This window comes from Triturus cristatus, chromosome 6 (genome assembly GCF_964204655.1).
Source record: "Triturus cristatus chromosome 6, aTriCri1.1, whole genome shotgun sequence".
In the NCBI taxonomy this organism is placed as follows: Eukaryota; Metazoa; Chordata; class Amphibia; order Caudata; family Salamandridae; genus Triturus; species Triturus cristatus.
The window spans coordinates 1,882,376,216-1,882,400,843 of record NC_140589.1 but is presented as its reverse complement, the minus strand read 5'-3'; the positions used below and the strand labels follow the sequence as shown (position 1 = coordinate 1,882,400,843).

Below are 24,628 nucleotides of genomic sequence, written 5' to 3'. Positions count from 1 at the left end.
ATCCCCTCTTCTTCTTTATACCATTTCCATGCTGCCAGTACACATTCCAGTTTCCTTCTTTAAACGGATTGATTCCTTGTTGCTGAAATTCTTATGGAATGGCAAGCGGTCTCGGATAGCTTTGGCTTCATTGCGCAAGGATAAGGCTCAGTCTGGTGTGCGCTTTCCGAATTTCAGAGAATATCATCGAGCTTTCTCTTTGAAACAATCGACCCGTTGGTTCTCTTCTGATCTTCCGCACTATCCGCCCGTCTGGTTAAGTATGGAATCTTCCTTTCTATCCCCCTTTACCTTTCGCGAGTTTTTATCCTTCACGTCTTCTTTAGTTCGCTTTCGTACGCCTGTTATTTCTCATTGCCGCACTCTCCTTCTCCCTTACATAATATCATCTTATCCCTCCCTCCTTTCCATTCACGATCAACCGATATGGCACAACTCTCTTTTCAAAATTCGTAATCGCACCATCTTTTGGAAGACATGGCATTCTCGAGGATTGTGTTGGATCTCTCAATTAATTTCCCAAGATACCCCTCTCTCATTCCAGGAACTTCAATCCTCTTTCTCACTGCCCTCTTCTGCTCGTTCGCAATACAATGCCCTTCTCCCAGTCCTGATCTTATATCTTCGCTCTTTGGCGCCATCTACTGATATTCCTTTGGACCGCAAAGCTACTTCTTTATTATTGGAGACGTCTCCCTCAGCCTCTGCTATTTATAACTCTTTCCGGTACTCCACTGACAGACTAAAATCTAAAATCGAGAATGCATGGGAATTGGATCTTTCTCAGGGTTGGCCAATACCTTTTTGGGACAAAATATGGGCTAAGCTTCATAAAGCCTCTAGAGCTGCTAATACTACCCAAACCTTATATTTCATTTATAACAGAACTTTATGTACTCCACAAGCTTTATCCCGTTTTTCACCTGACACATCCCCTATTTGTTGGTCCTGTTCCTGTCCCGTCGCAGATCTCAAACACATGTTGTTTGAATGCCCTCCTATCTCCAAGTTCTGGCACCTAGTATGGACGCAAATACAAAAGATATTTCAACTTCAAATTCCCTTTTCCCCTTCACAAGTTTTTCTAGGTTCCCTATCACCGTCACTCCCACAATCTCCTTCCCATTATCTACTACTTGACCTTCTAGTTGCTGTGGCTTTCCATACCATTACTTCTAATTGGAAACAGGCTGCAAATGTCTCCTACCAATCTTGGTGGAATGCAGTTTGCTTCCATCATCGCCTAGATACTAATTACGTATCTCCCATTTCCCTGGCAATTAAACGCGACCTGATTTGGCTTCCTTTGGTATCCTATCTCTCCTCCTTTGCTCCGGTGCACGCCTCTCCAGATCCTAACACAGTTGAGGTGCGTAAGCCACCATGATTTTCTTCTTTCTTTAATGCCTTTTTTGTTATGATATCACGTTCTACTATACTATATGGTATTTTTCATTCCTATACGTAGGCTCTGTTCATGTAAGCTTCATGCTTGTTATAATTGCTTTTAATGAGAGTTTCTATTGAATTGCTTATTTTTTGTATATGTTTATCATGATGATTATACCCCGTTCCCCTCCCTTCTCCTTCCCTTCTTTATTTCTTCAATAAACTCAAACTTTAAAAAAAAAAAAAAAAAAAAAAAAAAAAAAAGAAAAAGGGTTCTGGTGATGCATGTCATTTATATATGGTTCCTAAATGTCTCGGGACGTGATCTTGGTAACACCACGTCCCTGTAATTGGACAGTTGTTCATGGCAATCTGAAATGTCTCCAAACCGAGTCTCGTGCCTTTGGTGCCAATGTACCACCCCAGCACAGTGTGACTCTGCGCTTGCCAAGGAGAAACCTTATGGCAGCGAGAGCTGCTGGCTATCTCTGCCACATATCCCAGCTGACCTATCAGAGGTGAGAGAGGCAGTGGAGTTTGTATGACTTCCCCTACTATCCCGAACACCTCCTCCGAATACGCCCCAACAGCCGGGCAGTGCCAAGCAAGCTGGATAAAGTCGGCGGCAGTGGCATGGCATCGTGCGCTTTGGGAATCGGGGATATGCCAGTTCGGTACAGCAGAGCTGGACCACGATGAGCGCGAGGTAAGAAGCTCAAGTGAAGGAGACGGAACCTGTAAGTCGGTGAGAGTGGTGTGAGCTGCCGCAACAAATGATCCGTTGTGCGTCCGTGAGTGGAAGGGCAAGGTCTTCTCTCCAGGCCTCGCTAGCAGACGTGCAGGCTGCTGGTACGGGGTGATGCCTGCTGCTATACAGTGACGTTATCAGTTTACTGGGTGAAGTGTTAGTGTACATGTATTCTAGGGTCATGAGAGTCTCGGAGGTGCCAGGAATGTGTTGAATAGTTCACGGCGCGTTGCTCAGAGCTGATAATAAAGGAGAGTGTCTAGCAGTCCACGAGGTGAGGGATGCTGGGTCGGGGGTCGCAAAAGTGCTCCCCTGGGAAGAGATCTGCAAAGGCGCGCATGTTAAGCCTGTTTGCGCGGTTGCAGGCGCCACCGTCATGTAAAGGAGGCAAAGGTATTTGTCTTGCAATCAGGATGGATGGAGCAGAGAGGAGAGGTGTACCTGCGCGGCGCGCCAGCCCGGCCCACGTCTATCCCAGGCAATGCGAAGTATCTAACTGATAGGGAGCGAAGAGGGCTGCAAGAGTGGCCACCTTGAGACTGCGTCTGTCTCCGCTGCTGGTTGACATGGCGCTGGATGTGTCTCATAGTGCAAGAAGTGTGCCTGAGCGCAAAGCGCGTGCAGTTGTAGATCAGGCGGGCCGAACCCTACCCGAGTTTGCAGCAAGGGCAGCAATTCATACCTGACCTGGGGTTGGTGGCCTTCCCAGCCTCGCATGACAAGATTGGACCGGAGGCGTTTGAAGGAAGCCTGCGTAGTTGGGGTGGGAATATTTACAAATACATGTAGAGATTTCGATAGGACTTTCATTTTCGCTTTGGCGATTCGGTCCACCAATAATAGCGGGAGTTTCGTCCATGCGGGGATGCGATCTCCAAGCCAGGCTATTGCTCTGCCGAAGGTAGCCTGCCCTAGTTAGGCCACGCCCCTGCTTATGTAAATGCACAGACACGTCACAGGTCCTCGGCCCATTGCAGGGGGTACTCAACGGGAAGTGGAGTTGTCGCGCCGGTTAATGGGAGTAAAGTACTGATGTGGCCCAGTTGATTTGGACCCAGGCGAAGCCTCCACAGCGGATGAGTTCCCGGATCAGTGGAGAGAGATGTTGCTCAGGTCGGCTAACATAGAGGGTAATATGGTCCGCATATAGGGACACAGTGATGCTTTGGGTCATGAATCCTGTCCCCAATTTGTGTGGTGTCAGCGGATTTGCGCAGCTAGAGGCTCCATCGCAACTGAGAAAATCAGGGGTGATTAAATTGAACTTTGATTTATGTATCTATCAATAGTGTGCGCATTTTGCGTAAGCAAACTTGATGATAACAACATGCTAGCTAGAGCTATTCATAATATGGTATAGCCTTTTCTAAATCTACCTAAACTACGAGAGCTCTAAGTGTATGATACTATTCCAGCGGTACACTGGCTTCAAGCCATAGTGAAGAACACTGTGTCTCTTTCTCTAGACTTCATACAGAATATTGAAACTCTTGTAGTTCTAGTAAATGGCGTGGGAGCAGAGAATACAAATATTTGGCAGGAATTGCTTAGTATGGAGAAAGTAAAGAAAGCCATAGAATACATATTCTCAAAGGTGTACATGAAGACCAGCATGTGACTTCAATGGGCAAATACAGTTCAAAGTCTACTTTTATTGGGCAGTATTAACTCTCTACACACCAGGGGCCATAATTTGTATTAGGGGGCACTTTCTCTGTTGAAAACAGGTGCGCTGGGTGCAATGCAAACAGAGAATGTGCACCCTATTACATAGAATGCACTGCCCCCGGGGCAGCCGTAAACTTGTGCTGCCCTGGGGGCAGTGATCCAGCACGGAGTGCAAAATCCCTCCCTACCGTCGCAGACCTAAAGATCTCACACACGCACACTATCCATACATTCGCTGGTGGGGCCCATAACACCAACACACACTCACCATCAGTCCGTGTGCGAGGCGATTATCCTTCCAAGCACTGGATAATGAGGGAGGAAGATACCACTTTACCCTAATGAGCAACAAACCTACAAACCCTTCTTATACTCATTAGGACCTAGATTCTAAATTGGGTATTCCCCTCATAACCGGGATGGATCTGTTAGTTGTAGATTTAAGTGAATTTCAAATACTTTAATTAACCTTTTCATTAACACATTTCAATGAATAAACAACCCAACTCATTTCTGAAGATGTTCAAATCCAAATTTATATTAATATTGCAGATTAAATCATTCATTTGATCAAGTTGCCATTCATATTTACCTATTCTGGCTAAAGTCGTCCTCTATGTCAAATCTGGCAGTCTCGCAAATCTATGCCCATCAATTTAGCAGGTTAAGTTCATCAGGATTTTGGGCATTAATTCAGTCCGTCAAAGATTCAGGCTAACAGCTGTCCTACAGTGTCACCGTCCTCTCCGTCAGCATATCATCAGGAAATCGAAGGAGCGACATTCCGACCTCACTATTCTATGGCTTTTTATAATAATTTTAATAACAAAATGTAACAAAATTGAGTTTTAAACTGTTCTGATTGGCTGATCAGGGGTCAACCTCTCCGTTCCCATAAGGTTTTGTCCATGTGGTCAGCATACTTGCTGGTTCTGGTTCCTTAATAAAGTTTTTTGTCTGTGGCGTTGGCACCATTCCCAGTGGCCTTGATAAGTACAGCTTTCCTGGGATCAGGACGGGGCCATTGTTGCTCATCTTAGCGCAGGCGCACTTCACCCAAGCCTGGTTCAGCGTCGGCAGTTGGGTTAGGCACCAAAAGCAGCCATCATTCGATAGGCCAGAATAGTCAACTTAAGCAAAGAAACACAAAAACTTAATTAATACATAGAAATGACTTATTAAATTTTATTCCCTCGCTAATACCCATATGTGTGTATTTATCTAGTCAAAAGCAACACTCATGCGGTTTATACTTACTAAATAAAGCACAAATCACAATTACCTCACTAAAGCAACATATATCATGCAATGTTCTAATTATCTATCATTAATATGCGTACGAAATTTAGTTCACGTCATTAATTAGGCCATGAAGATGCAAATCCCACGTGTGTTCCGGTCATTAATAAGGTTGATTAGTTATTTCCACATCACTCCAAACCATTAGTACAATTATATTTAATTAATTAATCTAATTAATAAAACAACATGCAAAATGGGGTGGGCATACACAATTTTGCATAACCCGCTCCAGCAGCAGCACATTCATGTGAAATACGGAGCAGCTTTAAAGCAACCCACCTGCATTTTTAAAGGGGATGAGAGATCCCATTGCAGGCCGGTACAGTGTGTGACTATAGCCACCTGAAAGTAGATGTCTGCGGGCTGCATAGGACCCACTTTGCCCCCTCCAGAGGTCTGCTCTCAGGGGGCAGACTGACAGTTTACCACATTTTAGGTGGTGCACTGCCAGTGCGCCTCCTGAGAGTGTCTTTGCCTCAGGGCCCGTGTTTGTAATACGGCGCGAGCACAGAGGCAAAGAGATTCTCTTATTTGCATGAGGCATGCCCCCATGTAAATAAGGCAATGCCCTCTGAAGGTAGCACTGGTACACAGTATTACAGAAGGGGCCGCTCAAGCATCTGCTGACAATTCTGAAAACACCAAAGTGTCCCTGGGCACTTTAATAATACGGCCCCTGGTATGTAGTGGGTGAAGTATTGGAAATATATCAAATGAAACAAATGAAGGATGAACTTATTAGTGTGTGAGAGACGAATTTGGAAGTCCATTGCTTTCCACATCTGTTTTCCACATCTGCTTTCAGGGGAAGGTGGTCATTAGGATGATCGTCCATTGAATATTCTAGTTTCAGACTACGGGTCAAATAGACTGTACTCTGAAGAACCATGTTGGACTTGGCCCTTTTTCCAGGGTCATCCCTGAACTTTTTGCCTTCCTCCTATATTTTTTCTGAACTGTTTTTGGCTGTTTTATGACTCTGAGCACTTTACCACTGCTGATCAGTGCTAAAGTGCATATGCTCTCCCCATTGTAAATTGATGTATGGATTTGTGATTCCATGATTGGTTGGTTTGGTTTACCTGTCAGACCCTAGTACAGTGCACCAGGAGTGCCCAGGGCTGGTAGTCCAAATGCTGCTGGTGGGCTTGCAGCACTGGTTGTGCCACACACAGAAGCAGCCTGTAAAAGTGTGTCTAAGGTCTGCCATTGCAGAGCCTGCATGCAGTCTGGTACTGTCATGCTGACTGGGCAAGTGCACCCACTGCCAGCCCCTAAACCTTCCCTTTTCTTCATATCAGACACCCCTATGGTAGGCCCAAGGGCAGGGTGCATTATAAGGATAAGGTAGAACATGCCCTGGTGTGTGTGACATGTTCTAATAGTGAATTACAGCCATTTTCGTTTTTCACTATTGCAAGGCTACCTATTCTCCATAGGCCAGAATGGGCAGTTTGATTATTATATCTTATAATCTTAGCTAACTCAGGGAACATGTTCGAAATTCGAATTTAGTATGCCTGAACTCAGAATGATAAAATACATCTTTTAGTGAAGTTGGTTTTAACATTCTGGAATGAAAATACCACTTTTAGAAAGTAGGTATTTTCTTGCCTAACCATTCAAACCTGCCTCTGCTAGGCTGTGTATTCCTTGTCAGGAGTTTGAGTGACAGGGCTGGGGAATTCCAGGAGACATGGTGAGGTTCCCAGTGGTGAATAGAGAGATCTGCATTTAGATGGGAGGGAGGAGCTGCACCTGGGACCTGAATAGAGCTGTGCCTTCCCTCCACAATGCTGGCTCCACCTCCTGTGGTGTGTCTGATGCCTCTGCCCTGCACTCTGAAAGGAAAGAAAGAGTCAGGTAAACAAAGTGCTCCAGGACTGACCAGAACCGGTTTGAACAAGGCAAAGGTCCCTCTGCCCTCAGAGGACAAAGGATTTTGGAGTGTAAGTATTGGGACCCTGAGCCCAAGAATTTAGATCACTTTGGGAAACAAGAAGAAACTGAGGAGAGGCTATCCCTGAAACTGGGGGATTGGCCTGCAGGGGTTGCCTACTGCCAAAGAGAGGAGAAAGGAACTTTGTGTGTACTTTTGCTTAACTTGTGAAGGATCTCCAAGGGCTTGGAAAAGAGCTTGCCTCCTGCTGAAGTCTCAGGAACAACAGACTTCAACCCCCAGCTCCCCAGAGTTCTTTGGAAGTGCCTGCTGCTGTTTTTGGGCCTTCTGAGGGACTGCATGTCACAAGGAGCTGGAAGCATGACTCAAGAAGGAGGAGCGTGCCGCCGGCGAAGCTGTTCTCGTCGCATCACGTAAAGTGTGTCACCTCTGCAGCTGTTGCATCGAGCGGAAGCATCTCGCATCATAGAAGAAGTGTCTCTCAACACCGAAGAAGCGTGTCGCCATCGCAGCCATCATAGCTGAAGCATTGCAGCGCATCAAGAGAACAGTTTCGCATCGAGGAAGAAGCGTGTCACCATTGCAGCCATCGTAGCTGTCACATTGCACCACATCAAGGAAAGCGCCTAGCATCCACGGAGAAGCGTGCCGCCATCGGAGTTGTTGTTGTCACATCGCGTAAAGTGTGTCACCGCTGCAAGCTGTTGCATCGAGCGGAAGCGTCTCGCAACGTGGGAGAAGAGTGTCGCCGCCAAGGCTGCTGTTGTCGCATCGAGTAAAGTATGTCGCCGCTGCAACTGACGCATCGAATTGAGTCTTCTCGCAACATCGGAGAAGCGTGCCGCATCTGGAAGATCTTCACATCTTTATTTCTTTGCACCAAAATCTTAAACGCATCAACATCGTTGCAACACTTTTGTTGCCCTGCGTGTCGCATCTCAAAGGTACATTGACTTAAAGTGTCGCATTTAAGAACTAAAGAGAACTAAGCTAAAATCTACCATCTAAAGTAAAAGTATTGTGTATTTTTGTCGTTTATGGTCTTGTGGTAAATCTATATAAAGAATACCTATTTTTGATATAAATCCTGTGTGGTGTCCATCTGTAGTGTTGTCACTTGATTACTGTATGTGTTCACAAATGCTTTACACACCGCCTCTGAGATAAGCCTGTCTGTTCGTGCCAAGCTACCAAGGGTGTGAGCAGGGGTTATCCAGTAGTGTAATCCCCTTTCCCTGGCTTATCTGTTATCTGGATATGTTTAGGCCTTACTTCTATTTGTAACAAAGTCTTTTGATGAGATTGAATATCTTTCTGATCCTGATAGCGTCAACATTGTGAAACAAATACCCTGGACTCTTACTACCCAAATTCAGAGTTCATTTTGAAAAACTCTCTCTGTTTGAAGTAATTCAGTATTGAACTTATAGGAACAAAGTGAACGAAATCATTGAAAGTGGCAAGTTGGCTGTGTGTGGGTGTAATGGTTACTTAGTGAGATACAACAAACCAGGTCTCATCAAACACCAGACACTCAGTTGCTTATGTGCAAATAAGGGAGACTTATTTCATTTGGCTCTTTTGCAACTTTTAAAACCTTGGCGTGAAGAGTAAGAACTACTAGGTGACTATGAGGGCTATGAGGATGCTTTCAATTCAGTTAAACACAGCATTGTTTATTCTGCATTTCCAAAATATTTGAACATGTGGAGTGAAGAGATTCAACAGGAGGTGACAATAGCAGCTGAGGCTGCAAAGAATAGTTCACAAGCCAGTCAGAGTTCAGGATCTCATAGACAAGATTCTCTTGGCTAGCCCCATATTGAGAATGAGGCAGCCATTGCCATGAATGAGGTTCAGAATGCAATCGATCAGGTCAAGATTCAATCTATAGACTTAGACAATTTAGTAGCTCAACTAAATGAAGATCAACTACAGATATACCATGCAATAACTGTATCAGAGGATCATATAATTTTGCACGAGAAATCTGAATGTACATACACAGCATTCAAGCCTACACTTCACTAAGTTAGTGGACCAGCAGTCACTGGCAAACATTTCATAATGAAAGTGCTTACAACATATCTCATTAAAATGATGGATTGTAACATGCCTTGTGTTGTTACAGCTCCCACTGTAGTAGCTGCTATAAATTTGCATCAACTTCTGATGTTGCCATTGGAGCTTGACAACATACTGAAGTACCATAAGGTATTCAGTGATGCTTATCGGGAAATTTCAAGGGTTCTCAATACATTGAATGTCCTGATAATAGATGAGGTTAGCATGGTTTCAAAGTGAATGCTGGTCTTTATTCATCTGGGAATTGAAGAAGATCTCCGGACAGACTTCAATACCCTCTTTGGGGGTTAGCACGTTATAGTGTTTGGGGATCTACTTCAGATCCCTGTGAATGGTCAGCTAGCTTTTAATCAACTGCTCCAGGAGAAAACTAGGAACTCTTTAGACAGCATTGGAAATATTAACATTTGATTGATTTTCCTATCCAAAGAGCTAACTAGGAATAGGAGACAGGCTGCTGATGGAGTATAGAGATTTAAGATTGAACTTTAGACTAGTAAAAGTCACAAAAAAGGTAGGTCAGCTCTTCAGAGTTGCACTTTAAGTACTCTTTTTTCCACTCCACAAGTCATATGAGCTGTAATTTAGGACCTCCTTAAATGCCACAAACAGATTGTGTACCTTATGCACAGTTCAAAACAGAAATGCTAACTCTAGATAATGAGAACAATATTATCCTTCAATGTAAAGACAAGATGGAGCAACAAGGCCTGAATTTACCCTTATGTCAATTAGTGGTAAAGAAGCTGGAGGGACTGGTGAAATTAGTATCTCGAACAGCATGTTTAAGGAATAATGTGTGCCTCCGTAAAAGTTGTACACTCATTCTGCATCAGAATTTGAACTTCAAGGAGAGCTTAATGAATGGGGCATTGGGAAAAGTGATAAACTTCATCACATGTCCCAAAACAAGTGAATTTTAGTACTTTTCGATACAATTTGATGATATAGAGGTACTCAAACATATAGGTAGCTGCTAGGTTCCTGTTAGTGAAACATTTGTACATGTGCAGAGAATGGTTTCCCCTGTTTGGCCCAGGCTGTCACCATTCAGAATTTCCAATGTTTACATCCGGATTCAACACTTATAAATATTGGCCAAAAGTTTTCAAAGAGGGGATGTAATATGTTGCACTGTCTCATGTTAGGTCACTTTCAGGGCTGTACCTTGTAGATTTTGATGAGAGCAAAGTAAAGACCTACAGTTCAAGGTCAGAAAGTATAGTTGATTGCAATGTCTGTATGCTCCTCATCTGGGTCAATACCCTTAGCTTGTGGCCTTGCCTTTTTTAATGGATTTATGCTTCCATAACGCTTTCTTTCTTAGCACACGCTTTCAATGAACATTCACTGGAAATGATGTGTGACTGACTGTGTTGTGCAGTTTCTACTCTTTACAAGATACAGCCTATTTTGCCCTGAACTAATGTGTTTTCAAGAGCAACATGATTTTTCCCCATGTTCAAGGATGACAAACATTTATTTGAAATGTTGCCAGTGTTCTACAAATGTGGGTTCTTGTTCTGAGTTTGAAAAGCCACCTAATGTCAAAGCAGTGTCTGAGAACACAAAAAAACCTATTGAGTATACTAATTTGTAATGTCGCTTGGTAGATTTGATATTAAAATGTTTTATAAATTGTTTGTTATGTATATATGATTTCACTTAACCTATTCATTTATGTTGGATGAAGTAGATGCCAATGTTAGTAAATTCCAAAACAGTTCCTCACATGTTGCTCTACTGGCACTGTCTGTACAGTACTGTCTAACTGTTTATGAAGACACTTATGTTTCTTGTTCTTTAAGCCACCTTAGGTAAAAATAAACTACAATCTGCAGTGTTCATACTCTATAGTTTGTTTGACAGACAGTTCCATATATTGGTATACAGATTAGATATGTGTGACATGCAACTTTCTTCATGAAAAAGCTAACTTACTAGAGTCCAGTCTCTCACTACATATATCAACTATTATTAGGTGAAGGCTCTTCTAGATATAATTTTGCCCCTGAGTAAAACTCAGCCTGAAGACTCCAATTCACCACCACATTTAGCATGCACTTGTAGGCCACACCACTTGTTTAAACACCTGTCTTGCTAAACAATGCAAGGGATCAAGAGTCCCGTTCTACAAAACATGCAGCACTTTCTATTAGGCCGTGTGTCTTCTACATGCAGCTGTTTCCCTAACCAAATGTTTTGCATCAATACACCAGTTCTCAAGCACATATGACAAATTTTTGTATGGTGTACTACTTCTATATACATCTTTCTTCTTAAATGAAGGTGTGTAGCAAGAGGCCAGTCCATCACTAGGCGAACGGGTGACCTGTTTCTTCATACAACTTTGTCCCTGAATAATCCTCAGTCTGAAAAATCTTGTCACCCATTTTTTTATTTAAATCTTGTTATTTGTTTATATTTTGAGCAGACAACCAGAACAATGAATATATGCCATGGATAGTTACTTGCAAATTTTACATTATCCAGAACCAGTCCATAAGAGAAAAGAGACAGATGAGATGTTCAACCGAGACTAAGAGGAGCCTCAAGACAGTGCCTGTATAGATGACGAACCTGTTTTTTAAAAAAATCTGACCACTGGACATCTTGTAAACGTTTCATACATGACGCATCATAAACCAAACTGTGGACATAGGGTACAACAAAATGAGGACAACTGAATCCAAGGAGGGGTAAGGGAGTCGCGTGAGACCTGCTGCTGTTTCTAGTGTAACCGAGTGAGCAAGCCCTATCAGGGTCCAGTGACAGTGGGATTATGCAAAGGAGCCCGAACTCTTGGAAGTCAGTACTACTCAACACCCATAACCAGGGGAGGGTGAGTATTGGGTGTCAGTCCTGGATTTCCTCCTTGGGTTCCCCAGTGTCAGAGACCATTTCCTGTAACTTCGACACCATAGCATCTCATTGAGACGCCAGGGGGAACATGCGGATACCGAGCAGGTCTTCCCTGCGCAGTAACACTCCCTCTGCCCTAGCCCAGTTAAGTAGAAATCGGTGCCAGGCTAATGTGTGAGGTGACAGAGGGGATTTCCATCACTGGGTAATCAAGCATTTTGCTGCAATTAGGCCCAAGTCCAGAAAATGGGTAGCAGCCCTGTATTTTTTATTTCTGCTGAATAGGTGTTATATGTGCACCTCCCTTCTAGGTGGAACAGCGCAAGGTGTGCAGGCGGCCAGTCTGGGTGTCACATTGCTCCAGTATTCTTCCAGGACCGGGCAATACCACAGCATGTGAAGAATGTTGGCGTCTAACTGACAGCACCGAGGACAGGCTGCATCCGTGCGGAGGAAGTACTTATTAATGTGAGCTGTGGTGGGATAAGCCCGGTTGTAGTGTTCTTACTTAAGGTTTCTGTGCCTCCATGTTAAGTTGATGATGTCAGCCGCCGTGGGTGTTCTTTTAAAGAATGTGTAGTGAAGAGAATGTTATGCGTTGAAGCTAATGTCAGTTGCACTGGCTTGGCTGGAGGATGAGGTCTCAAGACTACTCTCTACATTAAAGAGCTTCTAATCAAACTACCGTTTCCTGCTTCTTCAATCCATCACCCATACCTCATTTTGGCGACGAGTGGAAACTCTTGAAGAGACCTCAACTCATCTCTTTTCTTCGAACTCATTCTGGCACACCGCTTACTACTTACAGCTTTGAAACTACTCAAAACGGCCCCGTCTACACTTCTGTTCCCTGGATCTTCGTGGGAGCTCATCCGGAGTCTTCTGTGTCGTGAGTGGACGAGCGGTGGGAGCGGTGCACCTCCGGTGTTTGGTGAGCCTTGTGGAAACGCGCATTTTGGTTCCCGTCTCCTGTCTCTTCTTGCCTTCGACGTTGCGTTGCAGGGAGGTTTCCCCTCATTGGCTGGTTTGGGGGCCTGTTGACTTCCCTGTGAGGTGTCTCCTAATTGGACTATTTTTTGGGCCTGTTTGTTTGGGCCTCCCTGTGCATCGGGTGCTGTTGCATAGCAACCCGTTTTGATTCACGTTGTCCTGACAACAGCTTTGAGTCTCCCGCTACACGTCATACTAGCGGAGACGGAACTGCTTGCTTCCCAGCAACGCTGCAACACTCGAGGAACAAGGCTGTTGCGTAGCAACCCGTTTTGCTTTACGTTGCCCTGACAACAGCCTTGAGCCTCCCGCTACGCGTCATACTAGCGGAGACGGAACTTCTTGCTTCCCAGCAACGCTGCTACACTTGAGGAACACATTTTGAGGTAAAACTTGGTTTCGTGGTTCCTCGCCTCGTGAAAACTTTCTTTTGTATTCAAGTCTGTTCTTTTTGGATTCTCGCCACACTGACTTTCACTTTCGTTACCGGAGCAACGCTGATCTGCACAGCTTTTATTTTGTTTTGCTTTCTTTGTCACACGTGTTTTGCAGATCTAAATAATGCTCTAATCTATTTACTGGATGTTTAGGGTAACCATTTTCTTTTACTGAAAAGTTGGGGCAGCTCTTATTGTACCAGGGTGCTGTCTGGTCGTGTATATTGTGACGTGTGTAATTTGGGTTCGTAGTCACTTTTCACTTCAGATAATTGCAATCCTGTGGTGTGACATCCTATATTCTCATTATGCAAAACGTCACTGCACCACCGTTCTTTCTTTCTGCCCCTGAAGACCCTCCCATACCTTGGTTGAAATGGAAAAAAGTTTTTTCTAATTATGCCAGGGTCTGCGGTACGTCTTTGAGTGCAGAAAGGAAGTCTGCTTTATTCTTACACTGTCTGGGTTCAGAGGGGCAGGAAGTTTTTGAACATCTCCCTGACTTACCGGACAGTGAGGGCAACTCCCTAAATGAATATGAAATCTGCATTAAGAAAATGGACTTACATTGCCTACCCAAAATGAGTATGGTTTTGGAACGTTATCACTTTGGTAAGAGACTCCAGAAACATGAAGAAACTGTGGAACAATATGTTACCTCTTTGCGCAAGCTAGCTTCCACTTGTTCTTTTGGGGGGAGCTTAGAAGAAAGACTCAGAGATCAACTCATGCTTGGGTCATCTATTGATAAAGCGAAAGACGCACTCTGGCAAAAAGACAATCCTTCTCTTGAGGATGTCATCACCACCCTAAAGTTGCATGAACACTCGAAAGCTTGTTCTGAAGCTATACGTAAAGGAGCAGACAACAATAAGGGTACTGATGCAGAAGTTAAGGAAATAAAAACAGATGTATCTACAGGGTCTGACAAAGTTTCCAAGGGGTCCACACAAAGTACGTCTACATCTTCCAAAAGTGTGCGTCCGAGCTCAAACGCAAAATATTCCTCGGTGAAATGTTTTCGTTGTGGGAACATAGGACATTTGGCTAATTTCAAAGACTGTCCTGGGTGTAAAACAATTTTCTCTGTTTGCAAAAGGAAAGGTCATTTTTCAAAATGTTGTAGATCCAATAAGAATCAAAAAAGTGTGAGGGAGGTAGACCTCTACGAACAAGATGGGGAAGAAGTGATTGTGTCTCAGATTTGCTGCCAAGTGAAAGATGGTCCTATGGAAGATGTCTTGGTTAATGATAAGTGTGTCAAGATGTTGTTCGATTCTGGGGCCAAGATCACTTTAATTCCCAAAGAGTTTTATGAAAAATATCTTCTCACAAAAGTGAAGTTATTTAAACCAGACATTATCCCAAGGGGTTACGGTGGTCAAATAATAAATCTGTTAGGATACTTTGAAGGTATGATTGATTATAAAGGTAGAGTCACTGCAGGCAAGATATATGTTTCCATGAAGGGAGACTCTTTGATAAGTTGGTCTCATCAAAGGGATCTTGGTGTTTATTTAGATCCTAACGAAACACCTTCAGTGTGTCTGAGGGATCTTCCAACTATAGCCTCCATCTCTGACCGCAACAATTGGATCAACAAGTTTCCAAAGGTTTTTGATAAAAAGCTTGGATGTTTAAAAAAGTACCAACATCTAATTAAGTTAAAAGATAGTTCGGTCCCAGTAGTAGCCAAAGTCAGGAATGTTCCTCTGTTGGTCAGAGACAAAATGAAAGATGAGTTAAACAAGCTACTAGTTAATGGTGTCATCAAGGAAGTAGAAGCCACGGAGTGGGTTTCTCCGGTTGTGATGGCTCGAAAATCCAACGGTGAGGCCAGGCTGTGTATTGACTTGAGGGAACTGAACAAGGCTGTGGTGGTGGATCATTATCCTCTCCCGAACATAACAGAAATGTTGTCCTCATTAGGTAGTGCCACGCATTTTTCAACTTTAGACTTGTCTTCCGCCTACCATCAGGTCAGATTACACCCTTCCTGCCAAGAATTGACTACCTTCATAACACCCTTTGGAACCTATAAATTTCTAAGGATGCCGTTTGGTCTTATATCAGCTGCATCGGTATTCCAAAGAGTCATGGAGAATATACTAAACGGGATTGGCGGAGTCAAAGTCTACCAAGATGATGTTCTTGTGTATGGTTGTAGCTTGCGTGAGCATGATGAGAGAATGGGTCTTATACTTTCCAGATTCCAAGATCATGGCCTTACTCTTAGATTGGACAAATGTAAATTTGATGTAAAAGAGATTGAATATCTGGGTCATTCAATCTCTGGCTCGGGGATCAAACCAAAGCCTTCTTTAGTTGAAACCATCTCCAATCTCAATTATCCGGTGAGCAAAGATGAACTTACAACATTTTTGGGTATGGCAGAATTCTACAATAAATTTGTTCCTGGTTTCGCTAAAAAAACTGAAAATGTAAGATCTTTGTTAAAAAAGGGGAGCGAATTTGTTTGGGATAAATCGTGTAGTGATGAATTTTGATTTAATCAAGGACTGTTTGAACAAAGCACCCAACCTCTCTAGTTTCGATCCCAAGAAAAAGTCCTTTGTCACGACAGATGCTAGTGGCAAAGGTTTAGGGGCTGTATTATTGCAACCAGGGGATAGTGCAGACAATACTATTTTGTTCATCTCAAGACCTCTTAGGGGGGCTCAATGCAACTACTCAGTCGTGGAAAAGGAATCTTTGGCTGTATATTGGGCATTCGCAAGCTCAAGAAATTTTTGTGGGGTAAAGCTTTCTCAGTGATTTCTGATCACAAACCCTTGAAGGAGGTATTTGGGAATAAAGGGATTGATCGGGTGTCACATAGGATAAGGAGATGGGTGGTTGCTTTGCAAGATTTCGAGTTTTCTGTCTCTTATTTGCCGGGCGCTAGTAACATTCTAGCAGACTGTTTGTCGAGACTCGGTGGTTTATCTGGCTCTGAGGGTGAAGAGGATAATTATTTTCTTGGAGTGGATTTTGGAGAAGACATACAAGTGTGCTTGGTCACTCAAGGTGTGGTCACTGAAGAGGAATGGTGTGTGGCCTTGTCTGATGATTCTGTTTTACAACAGGTCGTTTCCTATATTCGTGATGGATGGTGTGAGAAACGGTTGTGTGATGAGGAGGTTAAAGGGTTTTGGTCTATCAAGGAAGAATTATCTGTTTCCAGTGGTCTTCTTTTTAGAGGAAGCAGATTGATTGTCCCTTTGGCTTTGCGTAAAAAACTTGTGGATAATGCACATGCAAGTCACATGGGCATTGCAAAAACCAAAGAGAGACTTAGAGAAAACTATTGGTGGCCTGCGATGGATACTTTTGTGGAAAGGTTGGTGCGTGATTGCCCGCAGTGTGCCAGTAGTGATAAAGTTTTAAAATGTAGGACTCAACCGATGCTGGTAAGGAAGCAGGCCACTGGTCCTTGGGTTGATATTGCTGTCGACATCTTAGGCCCTGTTAAGGTAAAGTCACAAGATCGGTATGTCCTAGTTTGTGTGGACATGTTTTCCAGGTGGCCATCTATCAAGATCGTGAATTGTGTTGACTCCTTATCGGTCATCAATTTTTTGGATGATTTGTTTGCAAATGAAGGGTTGCCAAATTCAGTGCTGACTGATAATGGGGTACAATTTGTCTCCAGAGTGGTTGAAGAGTTTTTGAGTGAGAGAGGTATCACCCATAAGCGGGCGTCCCTTTATCATCCGGAATGCAATGGGGTGGTTGAGAGATTTGTGAGGGTGTTGAAAGAGGCCATGCAATTAGCCTTGACTTCTAATTACAACTGGGAAGAAGCTATCAAGAAGAAGGTGTTTGAATATAGGTTTACCCCACATTCCTCTACGGGCGTTACTCCTTTCACTTTGTTCAAAGGAAGGGTTGCAGGCACTCAAGTAAATCCTCTTTGGGTGTCCTCTAAGAGGTTAGAAGTGGGTGGTGTAACTGGTGAAGATGTTGATTGGAAGAACCATGAGTTAAATAAAATGTTGAAGAGAAAAGACATTTTTGATACGAGAAAGGCTGTCAAAAGAACTGTCATTCAAGTGGGTGACATGGTAAGGATAAAACTCCCTGAAAGAAGGTTTGGTGTATCCAAGTTTAGCCAACCTATCAGAGTTAACAAGCTTCTGGGCAATGCAGTGAGAACGCAGGATCATAGGGTCTGGAACCTCAATAGAATTGTGAAGTGTCCCTCTATGTGTGGCCAGGATGTTACCTCTGGGAACCAAGATAACTTCTCACAATCAGAAGGTATGAGACCAATCAGAGTGAAGAAAGTTCCCCTTCGACTACAAGATTAATTTTATGGTGTTCTTTCTATTACCTATACGTTGATTGTTTTTTTTTAGTTTGATGGATGAAAAGGGGAAGGTGATGTAGTGTTCTTACTTAAGGTTTCTGTGCCTCCATGTTAAGTTGATGATGTCAGCCGCTGTGGGTGTTCTTTTAAAGAATGTGTAGTGAAGAGAATGTTATGCGTTGAAGCTAATGTCAGTTGCACTGGCTTGGCTGGAGGATGAGGTCTCAAGATTACTCTCTACATTAAAGAGCTTCTAATCAAACTACCGTTTCCTGCTTCTTCAATCCATCACCCATACCTCACCGGTATAACACAAAGAATTGGATGTGCTTAAACCTCTGATTATAGGGGATGTATGTCGGGCTGCCCCGGATCGTAGTCCACTCTCTATCCGTGAAGAATCTTGTCACCATAACACCTATCATCTACTGTTATGCCAAACCTCTCCCACACAGAGCTGTCTCCCGAAACAAGACTCTGCAGCAAGTGACTAGTCCCTAACCACACACAGGACTTTTTATAAGGCCCAGGCTCATCTATATACACCTGTACCTCTAACCAAATCTCGGCATCAGAAGGCCAGTCCCCCCAACCAACATTTACTATGTTGAGAATTTTGTACAAACAGTTGTCTCACTAAATAAAGATATGCTGAAAGTGCTAGTAAACCAAGCCTCTTCTACATGAAATTGTCACTGTAAACAAAGCTCCAGTGCCAAGTGCCCAGTCCCCCACTAGAAACCCCATCTAGTACTAGGCGAAATCTCTTTAATGGAAGACATTCTCTTTAGAGAATTGCCATCCTGTTAGTCCTCGCCCCCACCTTACATACCATGCTCTGGTAGACGGAGTGTATACTATATAGTGTACCCCATTATCACCTCTGGTTCAGCAAAGGGGAAACACATTACAGAGAAAATAAAAATATCAAATAGCGGTAGTAGTCGAATGTTATACCAGGATCCGTGAAAGGTATTTCCAGCTGGTTGTTTTCCCTTCCTGGCCACTTTGATCGCCTCACATAGAGAGACCTTCGCATTTCAGGAAGGAGCCAAGCACCAACTCAAAGTTCTACCAAACTGCACGCGAGAGCCTGGAGGCCTCAACTAGAAACCAGCCTTCTAATAAGAACTTGTTTTGGAAATACTGTTTCATTTTCCACTTATTTGCTTTCTAAGAGCTAAAAATAAAATATGCTATTATTACTAGGGTGAACAGATTTTCAGAACCAAACACCAGGATGGCCAGAACCACATAAGGACTAAATGTTTACAGCAGCCATGGACGCCAAAGGACTACAGTGCAGCCCTCATCAAAGAAGGAATACAATGCCATATCCTACAAACCTGTACCAATGTAAACATACAAAAAGCATTGGCATAGCCAATAGGTCTTGCTTTTGGGACCTTATAAGTATGTAGTTATGCAGCACAATATCCTTGGTGCAACAACATCAACTGTTGCATGGCTAAACACTTATAAGGTCCCAAAAGCAAGACCTATTGGCTATGCCAATGCTTGTTGGGTATGTGTTCGTGTTAGCATGTTCCTTCACAAACCCCTCCTTAACCTGAGCTAAACCCATCCCATTTAGTAGAAAGAATGTTCCAGTTTTTAGCCACTACCCTGGTCTCTCTCGCATTTACAATTGAGACTATAGCTATGTTTGCACAAAGAGCAGGTGAGGCGGGGTTTTCTAGCTGAGGGCCGTGAACAGCATTTCTTGGCGCATCAGTACTACTACAGTAGTACTACATTGTGTGCTGCAGTTTTTGAATAGGCTCTTGAGTGTATATATAAAATCTGAGAGCAATGTAGGATTTACCATAGTGACTATCCTCCGGTATAGAGTAGAATCTCCACGTATAAATGTGTTTCTGTCTAGTTATTAATCTATATTTTATTTTTGCTCCCTTTATTCTTGAAATTTAAATATTGAAAATGTAAAGGTCATATAGATTTCTAAATCTAGGTAACAAAGTACAAGGCATTATATGACACATTTGTTAATTAATTGAACACATTTTCCCCTGTATAACTTTATGGAGAGCCATCTTCACATCCTTGTTCCTCAAACTGTAGATAATGGGGTTCAGCATTGGGGGGGTCACGGTGTAAAACAAAGAGCCAATTTTTTCTCTATTTGCAGAGTTTTTAGAAACAGGTTTCATATACATAAATATGGCAGAGCTGTAGAATGTAGTTACAACAAATAAGTGTGAGGCACATGTAGAGAAGGCTTTGTACTGATGTTCTGAAGAGTGCCTTCCTACAACAGTTATTAAAATGCAAACATAGGTCAAGAGAATTAGGATGCTTGGGATGACTAACACAAGGATTGCAACAACATAAATAACTATCTGTGTGTAAAAGGTATCTATGCATGCAATCTTTATCAGACCATTGGGCTCACAAAAAAAATGGTCAATAACATAGTCACATAAAGGCAGCTGTAGTGTAGTTACTGTATCCACAATAGCCATTAAGCTGCCAAATAGCCAGCAGCAGGCAGCCATTGTGATGCAAATGGACTTCCTCATAATGGCTGTATAACGCAAGGGGAATGAGATGGCTATATAGCGATCGTAGGCCATAGCCAGGAGGAGTGCAGATTCTGTGCACCCTAAAAAAAGAAAAGTGAACAACTGTGTTCCACATGCAGCAAAGCTGGTTCTTCTTTTCACTGCAAGATTTGCAAGCATGTTAGGGACAAACGCTGATGAATAGCACACATCAATGAAGGAGAGGTTTGCTAGGAAAAAGTACATAGGTGTGTGCAGGTGAGGATCACATACACAGACTGTAACCAGGGAAATGTTTCCAATGACAGTGATCAAGTATATTGCTGAAAACAACACAAAGAGGCTGATCTGCATCTCACGGTCTTCAGATAATCCCACCAGGAGTAATCCGGGCTCCACACTTCCATTATTCTTCTCCATTCAGGCCACTTTCTTTCTTAGCTGTAGAGAAAGTATTCATAGATGTAAGATTGAAAGGGCTGCAAGAGGTTTTATGTTATTTTGGTATAGCATTACACTCTAGGTCACTATTTTGTTTTGAAATCAATTCTTTACAAATATAGACTACTTTAGTATTAGCCCCTATAATGATAGTTCATAGTCGATAGCACAAGAGAGCAAACAGGTTTTTGGGAACCACATTTTTTTTTTTTTTTTTTTTTTTTTTTGAAAACCTTTATTTCGAAATTCAGGACACAGCTATTCAGCCGACAGCCCGAGGGTTCGGCAGCATTGCAAGTTAGATACAGTAATGTGTCCCAGATACAGTACGATGAGTAATGCAAAGGTCCAATTTTAAATGAACACAGAAAAACACACAACAAACCCCAGCAAGGCAGAGACATTGAAATCCCATGGCGAAAGCCCCCAGGGGAGGCAGGACCCCACTCATCTACTAAGTATAAGACTGTGTGCGGAGGAAGAAGGGGAACAGTAGAGGCCCAGAAGGTTACCAAAACCAAACTGTGCTGGAAGGTAGGTCAGGGGGAAAGCTGTTCCTCGGGAGGTTCCAGGTCCGGGGCAAGACATATTCCCCCCCTGTATTGGTTCCACCGCCCCCAGATGGCATGCCACTTCCGGGGGCGACCTCTAGAGCAGTAGACCGTCTTCTCCCTAAACATGCTCCAATCCATGTTCTCCTTCCACGCGGTCAGTGTAGGGGGTCCCGGGGAGCCCCATAATCGCGCGATATCCCTTTTAGCTACCATGTTACCCAGAGTCACCCATTGGGTCTGCGCCTCATCGAGGTCAGTGGGCCCCCAGACGTTCAGGAGGCAACACCGCGCCTCCGGCTGTACCACAATGCCCGTCACCTCCCCCATAACTGCATGGACTCTCCTCCAGAACTCCACAATGACACCACATTCCCAGATGATGTGCAGGAAAGTACCCACCATACCACATCCACGTCTGCACAGGCCGTCCTCCGAGAATCCCATGTGGACCAGCCTTGGCCCCGTAACATACACCCGGTGCAGTATTTTAAGCTGCACCAGCCTTAGACGCGACGGGATCGCAACCTCCTTAGGGGAAGAAACCGCTGACTGCCAGTCCTCATTATCCAACTCAAGGCCATCCCTGGTCCACTGTTCTCTCAGCCCCAATAGCAAGTCTGCCCGGACGTTTATCAACTTCTTATATATGAGCGAAATCGTGCTCTCGGGCATATGACCATCAAGGACTCGGTCCTCAAGGGGAGAGGACTCCGGCACCTTCTCACCCTCCACAAGGACTGATCGGAGGGCGTGACGCAGCTGGATATACCTAAAATACTCTGAAGGCCCTAGCTCAAACTCAGTCTGCAACTCCTCGAAGGACTTTACCCTCCCCTTATGCAGCACATCTCCCACCTTGGATATACCTATCAGGTCCCACTTATCAAAGCCCTTCGTGTGCCAGAGTCTTCCCAACCGTTCCGATTCAAACAATGGGGTAGCGAGGGTGAGCCTATCCTTCCAACCCAGCGAGTCGGTCGCCATCTTCCATACGCGCACCGCCACACCGGTGGGCCCCGTGAGGGACGAGTCTAGGGACCGCGAATACAACGCCCTGTAGTAGTTGCCTCCGCGCAGCAGCCACCTATCCATGGCATACCCAGGGCTAAGGGCAGGGCCGTAAAACCCATGGTTGATCGCGCTCAGCTGCGTGGCCCAATAGTACCGTCGGATGTCTGGGAGCGCAATGCCCCCATCGTACCAAGGGAGCGTCAACTTTGAAATAGCTATTCGCGGCCGCCCATCCCACAGCAACGTCCTTTGGAGTCCTTCGACCTCCCGAAAGTATTTGGCCGGTACCCAGTCCAAGGTGTTCTGGAGGGCGTAGAGGAAGCGGGGAAGGGACATCATTTTGAACAGGGCCGCACGCCCAACAAGAGAGAGCGGCAGCCTCCGCCAACCTTCAACATCTCGCCTCAAGCGTGCCAAGGGGGGGAGCAGGTTCCTCTCATAGCGCACAACAGGATCCATGGATATAAAAATCCCCAAATACACAAAACCTTGCTGGGCAACCTGTATCGAACATGTTCTAGGGATCGGTGGGACCTCGCCACTAAGAACGTACAAATACGATTTGCCCCAATTAATCACAAGCCCCGAGTTCCTACCGAACGATGCGAGTACGTCACAGACCACTATAAGTGACTTCCTCGGTGAGGCAAGATACAACAGGATATCGTCGGCATAGAGCGAAATACGGTCCTCGTGATCAGACGACCACCGAAGGCCCCGTATATCCGGGTGCCAACGTACCCACGCAGCCAACGGTTCAAGGGCGAGGGCGAACAACAGAGGCGACAGGGGGCAGCCCTGCCGAGTACCCCTACCAAGCTGAAACGGAGTAGATGCCCGGCCATTCACCACAACATTCGCTAGTGGCCCCTCGTACAGCAACCGGACCCAACTCACAAACCCGCGACCGAAACCAAACTTGGCCAGCACGGCCCATAAGTATGCCCACTCCACCGTGTCAAAGGCCATCGTGGCATCAAGAGATGCCACAACAGCCGGTTCACGCAGCGTGCCCGCCCTGGCGATGACGCCATGAAGACGCCTAAGGTTCAGTGCCGTGTTTCGGTGCGGGATAAAGCCAGATTGATCCGGGTGGACCAGATCGCCAAGTACCCTAATCAGACGGGTAGCCAGGAGTTTGGCCAGAATTTTCGGCTCAGCATTGAGGAGTGAAATGGGCCGATAGGAGGCGCATCTATCTCGGGGTTTACCCTCTTTATGTATGACCACGATCGAAGCCAACCGCTGATCCAACGGAAGGACCCCATCCCCCCGCGCCTCCAAAAACATGGCGCGCAGGTGAGGGGCGACCCTATCCGGGAACAGTTTATACAGATCGATCGGCAGTCCGTTCGGTCCAGAGGCCTTACCCGAATTCAACGCGCGAATCGCCCCCGCCACCTCATCAACCGTGATGTCGCCATCCAAATCGTCCCTATCTATGTCAGAGAGGCAGGGCAACTCGATATCACGGAGGAGATCAGTCGAGTCCTCGGGCGGCCTGTCCGACACAGAGGAATAAACCCTATGAAAATACTCCGCAAAACACTCAACAATCCCCTCAGGTTCCACAATCGCCTCTCCCCCTTCTCCAATCAACTCTGGCACCACTCTATTGATCCGTTCCTTCCTGTCCAGCCACGCCAGGAGTTTCCCTGCCTTATCTCCAACATCATACAGACGGCCCTGTTGTTCCCTGCTAAGGGTCTTGGCGGCTTCTGTCACCAGGTCCCTATACTCCGCCTGCTTCAAGCAAAGCTCATGCAGTGAGGACTCTGTGACCTCCTCCTCCATATCCCCCTCAAGGGCCGCAATCTCCTCCTCCACTTGCCTCACTTCGCAATCCCTTCGATTCTTGGCAGTCACCACCAGGGAGAGGGCCTCCCCCCGAAGCACGGTCTTAAAAGCTTCCCACAGCGAGATCGCCGAGTCCACGGTTCCCAGATTGTCCTTAAAGTAATTATCTACCTTCTTTACCAGGGCGCTGCGCATCGTGGGGTCTCGGAAATACCATGGGTTAATGGGGGCCACCCTCCCTCCTCCCTCCCGACCAAGATCCAGCCGGATCCACACTGGCGAGTGATCAGAGATACCACGTGCCATGTGCCTCGCCTCGGATATCAACGAGGCATGTGCGGCCAGAGTGAGCAGGTAGTCAATCCTGGAGAGGCTACCATGCGCCCCGGAGTGAAACGTGTATTGACTCTGTGTGGGGTGCCGGAGCCTCCAGCAGTCTATCAGGCCAAATGTGTCCAGGAGGTCTGGAAGCCATTTCTGAGCCCCCCCCTGTGTCCCTGGGCGGGTATCTATCCAGCAGTCCGGAGCCCACAGCGTTGAAATCCCCTCCCACTACCAGCATGCCCCCCGGGAGAGTCAGCAAAGCCCTGCCCAATTCAGCAAATGTGGCGGC

General features: G+C 45.0%; 1 protein-coding gene across 1 annotated transcript; it reads right to left on the bottom strand.

Moving 5' to 3' along the window:
- Positions 1-19,696: 19,696 nt before the first annotated feature.
- LOC146822285 (olfactory receptor 2D3-like) lies at positions 19,697-20,632 on the bottom strand. Its single transcript, XM_085610020.1, has one exon. It carries the CDS (start codon positions 20,630-20,632, stop codon positions 19,697-19,699), a length of 936 nt encoding a protein of 311 aa, XP_085466146.1.
- Between the last annotated feature and the right edge of the window lie 3,996 nt (positions 20,633-24,628).